The sequence below is a fragment of the Nanorana parkeri genome, unplaced genomic scaffold, assembly GCF_000935625.1.
Source record: "Nanorana parkeri isolate BGI_ZX_2015 unplaced genomic scaffold, ASM93562v1 scaffold118, whole genome shotgun sequence".
In the NCBI taxonomy this organism is placed as follows: domain Eukaryota; kingdom Metazoa; phylum Chordata; class Amphibia; order Anura; family Dicroglossidae; genus Nanorana; species Nanorana parkeri.
In genome coordinates, this window is record NW_017306386.1 from 1,688,081 (window position 1) to 1,697,614 (window position 9,534).

Consider the following 9,534-nt stretch of genomic DNA (forward strand, 5'->3'; position numbering starts at 1 on the left):
GTTTTTCCTTTTTCATACATTTGCAAACATTTCTAAAATTCTGTTTTCACTTTGTCATTATGGAGGTACTGAGTGTAGATTAATGAGGAAAAAAAGAATTTAAAACTGTAGTATCAGGCTGCAACATAACAAAATTGAAGGGGGTCTGAATACTTTCTGAATGCACTGTATATATTCTTTATTTATTTTATACCTAAATGGAGACAAAAACAAAAAAAAAGAACCTTTTAAAGGCCAATATATATATCGTTTAATCGATGAGATATAAAAATAACAGGGAAAACTTTATGCTATACAAATATTGTATATCCATTAGCTTGGGGACACAGTGGTCTTCTGACATAGACGTGCAAGGAGTCCAGCCATTTGTAGAAGAGAATTCACACCCTCTGCAACCTTCATGTGCGTGTAACCAATTTCCTGCAACAAGTAATACTTGTCAGTATTTGCAAAGAAAAGCATTTCCTTAGACATATTGAAACAGAACACAGCAACAGTTTTAACTGACCCGTCCCCTTACTTAATGTGTGGGTGTGACGCTATGTTATATACATCACATACAGTGTCTTGTATCACACACCTGCAGATACACATTGGTTATCTTAGCTACTTTGAAATGTTTCTTCTCTTAGAGGTACTGTGTATTAACCCTTACTGCTGCATAAAAACTACAGATACATTTAGCAATGCTTGCAACCCAATACTGGGCTGCATTTGCCCTGTGGATTCATATGTGTTACAATGTGAGCCAGCAGTGCGTACAGATGGCACATTATGATTTTTAGCAAAAAAAATGCTTATTTGCATGGTACTCAACGTCTGGGAAATGAGTGGCAGATCCTACAATCTGGCAAATATTAAAATAGATTGGTGCTAATGGCATGAACATTTACACTGACACCTGGATTACCCATTGATAAATCCAATGTGGTGAATGAGTCTTGCATGCAAGACCCATGTGACGAAACATTTAGGGTGTCCACTAATGACATCAGCACATAACAGGAAGCGATTCTACACTTGCTCTCCAGAGATCGGGAGAACAAGTGAGATGCACACGAATACACCAGCCAATGTTAGTGTTTTTTTTTTTTTTTAAACAAGTTTCAATGAAAAAGTTGTAACACATTTTACACTATACAGAATCTCCTCTTTTAATATACTGCAATGATGAATGAGTTGGGGAAAATAAAAGGTGGCAGTACCGGGAGTGACTCCTCAAGGGAGACTAAGGGAATCTGATAATTAAGCGACCACTGATCTTAGCAAAAACAAGTCTATTGGCTCTGGTAAGTGAACTTTCTGAGGGGGAGACCCTAATTGGGCGATTAGCACAAGTTAATTAGAGATCTGTTTAGGAACTATTTATGTGCATTACATAGGTGAGCACGAGTGCAATTAATCCTCACCCCATAATGAGATCTCCTTCCCTTTGTTTATGGCTGGTAAATAGAACGTCAACTAAGAATTCTTTTTGCCTGGGAAAGATTTCAGGAATAGTTCTGATAAAACCAGGCAACCAATGACACCATATATTGCTACTTCTTGACTTTGATACTCTGATGTGGAGCTGCTTATTATTAGGCCTAGGGATGCACCGTACTCGTACTCACCCAAATGCTCAGATACCAGAACTTCTGGTCAGATGTAGATTTCCTTTTACCAGCAGTGCCGCGAAGGGAACATGGATCAGTTAATGACCCGCTGCCTGGCTTCCTGATTGACCGACTTGATGCCGAGTGGCCGTTAATGACCCGCCTCCTGGATTCCTGATTGGAGCTGGCTTCCAGGCCAATCAGGAAGCCAGGCGGCCGGTAATGACCCGCTTCCCTGATTGGCCGGGAGGCCAGCTCTATGCTGGCTGGGAAGCTGGCTTCCTGGCCAAATCAGCATGGAGCCAGCTTCCCGGGCAATCAAGAAGCAGAGCGGCAGGTAATGACACACCGCTCGCCTTCCTGATTGCCCGAGAAGCCAGCTCCATGCTAGCGAAAGCACCGATATCGGTACTGATGAGTACTGAAATATAAATACAGTATCAGTACCCATGCTCAATACCGAAAAACTGGTATCAGCGCATGCCTAATTAGGACCTTGCCCTACATGTTGGATATGTAGACCTGGATACAGTTCGATTCTTTTAATCCTATTGACATTTTCTTTTCCTTCGCATCCTGATGCTGTCAAGGTAAAAGCATTTTGTGTGTCTGGGTTTTTGTGTCCCTAACATGAGGAATAAGACTTTTATTTTCTTTCTTACAAAAACAAACCATTTAAAAAAATCTAAAGCATTAAATATTAATTTGACAATAGAGGAGCTCCTTCTGGTATGGCTCACTTACCCGGTTCACCCATCACACCTACCTCTGTGACTGCCCAATATGCTTTTCTACATGTCAGGAGTCCATTACGTGGGGACTGGGGAGTGCTGCTGCAACACTCGAGCATTCTAATGGTCACCTCGTCAAGGCCCAGAAGTTGCCATACAAGTTATGCGGTTGGCCTAGCTTCCATACGGAGGCAACAAGTTCTTCACTACACTTGGAACTGGCTGTTTTTTAGTTTAGCCCGCCACCTTTTTTCTTTTTGGTAGTTTTGGGGTGTTTTTTCCCCATACTGGGACACTTCTAACTGGGGGTGCTCTGGCAATTGGTTGGGAGTTTGGGTCTAAGCTTCTAGAGGGTGTTATAGTTTTGTTGTTGGTCGTCTACTACAAAGCAAGAAGTTGGATTGCTTTAACCTGATATGGGTAGGAGCGGGGGCTGGACTTACATAGGATAATTGAAGGGCCACTGGAGGGGATGGGGGTTGCCATGTTTTTAATCAACCTATATCTCAATCGATGATCCCGGTGTTATGTATGTTTTGTAATTCCTTCCTTCCGCAAGGAAGTGCAGGTGGAGTATGTGTAGGTTGTACCTGTTAGTAACTAAGTATGCGCCCCTACTGTTGTAGGAGGAATGTTGTAATGTATTTGCATGCAAAAATTGAATAAACAGAATTTTTCAAAAAAAAATAAAATATTAATTTGACACCAATCTTAGCTTCTCATCTACAGTCTTGTTTTCGCTGCCAGTAGAAAACAAGCACAGCATCTCTTGGGATCCACATCGCCCCTAGCTATGACACATTATATTCGGCGAACATATCCCAAATCTCTTGTGACAGACAAAACATTGCTTATTTGTTCAGCATTCTATGCAAGTTAACTAACTGTTGCAAGAATATAGCAAATATGAGGAGTCTCAGCGTAATTTCTCTTTCCGTCATCTATTTTTGAAAACTAGTATCTCCACATCTGCCTTTGGTGGTGACCATAGTACAAGATCCAACTTTTCACCCCTAGGTTTGATGAACTGCATATATTCTGCCTGTGGACTAAATGTGGCCTATAGTGCATTTATAAGTTCCTTTCCTCTAAAGGGATTCGAACCTTTGTGGGTTTTTGGGGAGTTTTTTTGTCATCAAACTACCGTCATCTGAAAATTGTCATTATCAACAGATGAAAAGTTTGGTCACCTCCTCTACCTCAAAACTCCCCCTCCACCAAAACCTTACCCTGTTTGAATTTTGTTGTTTACATATGCCCCCGGGAAAAGGGTGCGGTTTCCACCATTTAAATGTCTTTCTTAATTGGCTAAAATGCCCAACCACCTACCTTATGTGAAACATTGCGAAAGGGACCTCAAACAACTTGATCCACATCTGGGACACAATAGCCCACTGTTCTATCAACTAAATGGCCATTGAAGCCAACTTTAATGTACTCATGCACTGGTACACGGTAACTCAGTGAAAAGCCAAATTTGACCCTGATACTTCTCCTTGCTTTTTCTGATCATCCGTTGAAATTGGTACAATCCTACACATCTGGCAGAACTGCCCTAAAATTTGATGCTACTGGATTGGGGTCTATCAACTGGTATACACAATATTGGAAGAAGTATCAGAAAGAATGCTTTTGGTGGGCCTAATTAAATCTAAAGCCAGAGGGGCGTACTAATTCTCGGTTTAAACTGTTAACTTTTGTGTTCATGGCTGCAAAGCAAACTCTAGCAAAGGCATGGAAGTTGACAACACCAACAGTAGAACAGGTTAATCGAAAAAGGTCCTGGTGCCTGACACTAACCAAATACCGTAAGGTCTGGACGCCCCCGGATAACAGACTTTAATAAAACATTGCTAACTGTTTAAAGACCTATGGAATAGCCAACTAACCGGTTCAGACCACTGTGGAATCTCCTAACCTCTATTGCCTCCACCTCCATGTTCTCCTACTTACTTCTTTCTATACACACTTTCTCTTCCTAAAGATCCACACAAGCACAAATGTCCTTCTCTTCATTAACTAATATTCTCTATTACTCGTAGGCTAACTATTCTAAGTGAACAGGTTCCTTAACTCTTATTTATGTAACAAGTGCGTGATCTAGGTGATCCTTTGAAGGTACTCTCTGTGTATCCTGCACTGTTTAGTCTCTGACTATACAGAAATGTAACCTATGTAACACTTCTCATTAACAAAAATGATTGCAATATAACATTTAAAAAAAAAAATCTCTCTTAATACCACTAGTTAATTTACCTTAATAAATTCCAACTTGAGATATTCAGGCATCTGGAAAGTCTTACACACACGAAAGATGATGTTGATGATGTCTTCTGGGGAGTAACCTAGTTTCCAGAGATGAGCCACTATCTGCAATAATTAAGACATTTAATCAAAAAAGACATGCATGTTCTGTCAAAAATAAAAGAAAGAAAAAAGAGAAAGGGAGGATGCCGTTTCTATAGACTAAGGCTAGTCAACACAGCAACATATCTCTCTCCACTATAAAATTCTACTGGGCTATGTCAACTAGATTAGTACATTATTATATACCCAACCATTGAAAATCAAGTGCATTTTAAAGAAGTATCTTTAAAAACGTCGACAAATCTGCTCTGGTGTTATATAACCTGTTCTGTGCTCAACTCTTACATAGTTTCTGTTTAGAGCCACATATTTCCACCTCACCCACCCTTTCCCCTGTAGCCACTACACCCTACAGCTATGTGACTTCCTGTTCTCCTCTCCTTATCCTAGCCTTGTGACCCATTTTTACAGTTAAAGTATTCTTATAATGTTGAGACTTAAAAGACCAAGTTGTGTAGAAGAACAACTCCACAGACCTTTTTGATGTGTGACAGAGCTTGTCCGTACAACAAACTTCGATATGACAAAAGTATGAAAAATAAAGATTATGGGGGGAAAAAAACCAAAAACAAGCGTTCAAACCCTTCAACATCCCATCCAAAGAAAGAGAAATAAAAACACTGGAGTTTTACTTTACCATTACACTTGGCATTTTGGTAATAAAGAAACTTCACAGGTTATGTAAATATGACTAGCAACACATGTCAATTAAGTAAAATAACTGTAAAAGTTCTGTAATACAAACCTTGTATGCTTCATCAATGTCTGCATTCACACAGTGCTGTAACATTTCTTTTACCAACAGTGGATGTGGTTCATCACAAACCTGAAAGATGAAAACACATTTTAGCGGCATACTGCTACAGTACCAGTATCACACCGAACAATCGCACTTAACAAGTTATCAGACTTGCCTTAAACACATTTGTACTGTTCACATATCCAAAGCCAGCATGTGTAGACTGCACATTATTCAAAGCCTGGAGGAAAAGAACAATTGTAAAGCAGTGGCAAAAGCAAGAGGTGCATATTTAAAAATAAAAGCAAAATGGATTGGCATGCACCTATAATAAATGAAAAATATTACAAAGAAATGTCACGCACAAGACTTTTTTTATACTCAAATTACTCAAATAACTAGTACTGCCCATAGCAAATATATTTTACCAGACCGCACAAACAATACCTCCTTTGCTATGGTAATAAAGTTCAATTCGACAAAAAAAAGATGGGCAAAATGGTGAGAAAGATACAAAAATGTGATCAACACGTACTGATGATTCTCACATTTCTGTGTGTCCTACAAAGCCCAGCAATTGTTTGGCAACTACCTGTCTCATATCTCCTTGTGCTGTAAACACAATCGCTTCGAGACCATCATCTGTGCATTGAACATTCTCCTTCTCCACGATGATCATTAGCCTTGCAAGAACCTGTGAATCAGTTAGCTTTGTATAGCGAAGCACAGCACATCGAGACTGGATGGGTTCTGGCAGGAGGAGTTGGGAGAGATTAAAAAGAAACAAGAAATCAGGAGTCTTTCAACCAAGTCGGAATCATATCTTGATATTGAGTGCAGAACAGAGACTGAACTTACCTATGATTTTATCAGAGGCGTTGCAAGCCAAAGCAAATCGTGTTGTCTTGGAATAGATTTCCATAGTTCTTCTTAAAGCTTGTTGGGCTCCATCTGTCATGCTGGGGAATATAAAAGTACAACATTAAAATGCAAATTTTGTATCCCGTTAGTGAAATTAGTATTAGCCTCCATAAACACCACAAACTGTTCACTGCAACCTAGCATACTATCATGTGTGAAATGTAACACTGGGATTGTGAAATTGGAAAAAAAGTCACAGGCTGCATTTCATTTAATAAAAGACAATCACCTGTCTGCTTCATCCAGTATAATTATCTTATGCCGACCTTTTGGAAGTGTAACCTTTTGCTGTGCAAACATCTTGATCTTGTTTCTCACCACATCAATGCCTCTTAGAAAAAAGAGAGAAATCAGTATGAGAAAAGGTAATTGGAAAAAGCAAAGAAAAAAAAAAAAATCTGACATACAGGGTGTAATGTGTCTTGTCTGCTAATATAAAGAATAGAGAGTCCCTCTGCACTCCTTACAGCGTTCCTGGCCAAAATGGTAATAATGGTGCTTGCGGTGACAATCACGGATGGCACCGTGCACATCAACAATAGAAAACAGGAATCACCAGCACTCAATAAGTAGTTTTCATTTGTGACGTTATGTCCTATTAAATGGACGTTTACGCTTTGAAATTGTTTTCTATTGTCTGCTAATATGGGAATTTTAAAGCACGGAACGCTAAATGGACAATAAACTGGTATTATAAATAACAAACACAAACCTATTGCTTGAAGCTGAACTCCACCCTTACCGTCAGTCTTGCACAGTATGGGCTCCTCTGCTGTGCTGAATTTGCTTACTCTGATTTCACTGTACGCTGTGAGCATCTCAGTGTGCAATAGAAGCTGTGGCAAGTACAATCCTGGCTGAGCCAGCCAGATCCCGCATTTTTAAGCTTTTCCTTTTCCAGCCTTACTGTCCCTGGCCTGCCCCTAAAATCCAATGGATTTTAGGTCTTTCAATCATGGAGGCTCCGAATCACATGTGGACATAACCTCGAGCAGTCTGACATCCACCCAGCAAAGCATTTTGAGATTTGCCTAACTCCTCAAGAGCCAGGGGCTGAAGGCTCTTGAAAGAAGCACTGGGGCAGGGTGCTGTAATGTTTTCAGAAGCCAAGTAGAACACTCTAGCCATGATCTGGCTTCATTACATAGAGAAGCACAGATATCCAGTGATGGAATTACTAGGTCTAAAATAAGACAAGCAAGCAGATTAAACTTCAGATTTAGCAGGAAAGTTTTGGGTCAGTTTTATTTTACATGGTTGTTTTATACTTATTTGCAATACAAATGTGTGTTAGTGTAAGAGCATACATGTGTTGACATTCTTATTAATTCGGAATCAATCCACCAATCCAGCATCAACAGGAGACACTGTTACTTTAACAATTGTTTTAAGCATTTAGGGCCCAGTCACACCACCTCCAGACCAGACCAGATTGTTTCTGGACCTAAAATGCATCCCAATGTTTCCCTATGCTCTTCTTGGCCTCAGTTCACATAATCACAGTCAGTTCCAGACCAGGCCAGAAAAATTATGCGTGTAACATTTCGTCAAAAACGCACCAGAACCCATTTTTTTTTCTCATCACCCCTGTACTTCCTTCTTCTGTGGAGAGAGAGGGATTTGTGAAGATAGGATCCATGATGGCTGACGTGGACACCAAATTTGTAGAACTTGTGGAAGCCTGCCCAGAGCTGTATGAACCGAGGCATGGGCAATACAAGAACCATAGTAGGAAGATGGACAGGTGGAGAGGCATAGCTGCCCAGGTTCTTGCTCATTTGAGCAGCTCTGAAAAGAACTGTGGTAAGTTCATGTTTCTTATGTGCAAGCATAGTGCTGCTCTTTTCCTGGCTATCTGCAGGTCTTCCAGAGGTTCCCCAGCAAGACCTGAAATTGATTGCGTCAACAACGCATCAAAAACGTGGCAAAATGCAACGCAGTGTGTTCCAGAAAATGGTGTGAACCTGCCCTTTAGTCTGCTTTTAACCAGCATGTTGTTTGCTAAATGTTGCCAAGTAGATCAGAGATTTCAGCCTGTACGCTCTTATACGTAGTATGAACTTGCTGAGGTTGGATTGATGGATTAGCACTGACCAATCGGGGTATCTGAACGTTTGTGTCTTTTTACATCATAGATTTGTGGACTGTGAATAGAAAAAAGGATGATATCTAACTTATCTTGCCCTTTACAAGTCAATATCTCTACATCCACTGCATGGGACAATGGTGTCAATTCAGAAAGCTTTTTTTTTTTGCTAATTTCGGCCGTTATTTATTAGATATTGCACATGCTATTTAGGGTTGTTCAACTCACCAAATGATTTAACGCTTGGGATCTCCACCAATTAACTTCTGTGTTTGCAAAAGTGATATGTTAACGTGTAACTCGCTATATAATGCTTCAGTCCTTATTTTAACAAGCCTAAGGCTTGGTTCACACCATTTTCCGGACCAGATCTGGAACATAGCGCATTGCATTTTTGCCGCGATTGGAATTTAATAAAAAAAAAAAAAATTTTTTTTTGTTTAGCTTAAAATGGTCTTACAGCACCTGTAAGACCATTTTAAGCTAAACAAAATTTTTTTTTTCAGATGTTCCAGATGTTTTTGATGCGCTCCAGTGCATTCCAGACCAGACAAAATAGGACAAGCCGTATTTTTCTGGTCTGGAACAGACTGCGCTGGTGGGAACAGAGGCCAGAAACAGCATAGGGATACATTGGGATGCGGAAACAGTCTGGTCTGGAGGTAATCTGGATGTGGTGTGAATGGACCCTAATCGTTAAATTTGTACAGAAGTGCAATTCACAAAGATTTTTGGCCTATTTATCGACCGTTGGACAATCATTACATAAGCACCTCCTTCAGAGTGTCATTATGACAGTATTCTGGCAGTATTTTCCTCTCAGAGAGGGAGATTTGTGAAGTTAATTGATAACTTCTGGTACTGAAACCTCTTTTTTGCAGTTTTTGGAAGATGGAATTACATGTGTTTCTTCTGTGAAGGTTCTCATTTATCCAGGTCATGGTATATCTATAAAAAATAAGTCACGGCAACTGGACTTGCTGTATTTTTCTTAAAGATGGATGTCCAGTGAAACGTCTTCAAAAAATACAGCAAGTCCAGTTGCCTTGACTTATTTTTTACATATATACATGTTTTTTATTAATATATATTTTA

At 39.8% G+C, this 9,534-nt stretch overlaps 1 protein-coding gene across 1 annotated transcript in view; it reads right to left on the reverse strand.

Moving 5' to 3' along the window:
- Positions 1-239: 239 nt before the first annotated feature.
- The window catches only part of RFC2 (replication factor C subunit 2), a 20,700-nt gene continuing 11,405 nt past the window's right edge, over positions 240-9,534 (reverse strand). Inside the window, exons 5-11 of the mRNA XM_018553366.1 lie at positions 6,583-6,684; positions 6,291-6,391; positions 6,025-6,182; positions 5,608-5,673; positions 5,439-5,519; positions 4,583-4,696; positions 240-420 (exon numbers count right to left, since the gene is read on the reverse strand). Coding sequence (XP_018408868.1) covers positions 313-420; positions 4,583-4,696; positions 5,439-5,519; positions 5,608-5,673; positions 6,025-6,182; positions 6,291-6,391; positions 6,583-6,684 — 730 coding nt within the window. The 3' untranslated portion in view covers positions 240-312. The remainder of the gene's footprint in view (positions 421-4,582; positions 4,697-5,438; positions 5,520-5,607; positions 5,674-6,024; positions 6,183-6,290; positions 6,392-6,582; positions 6,685-9,534) is intronic.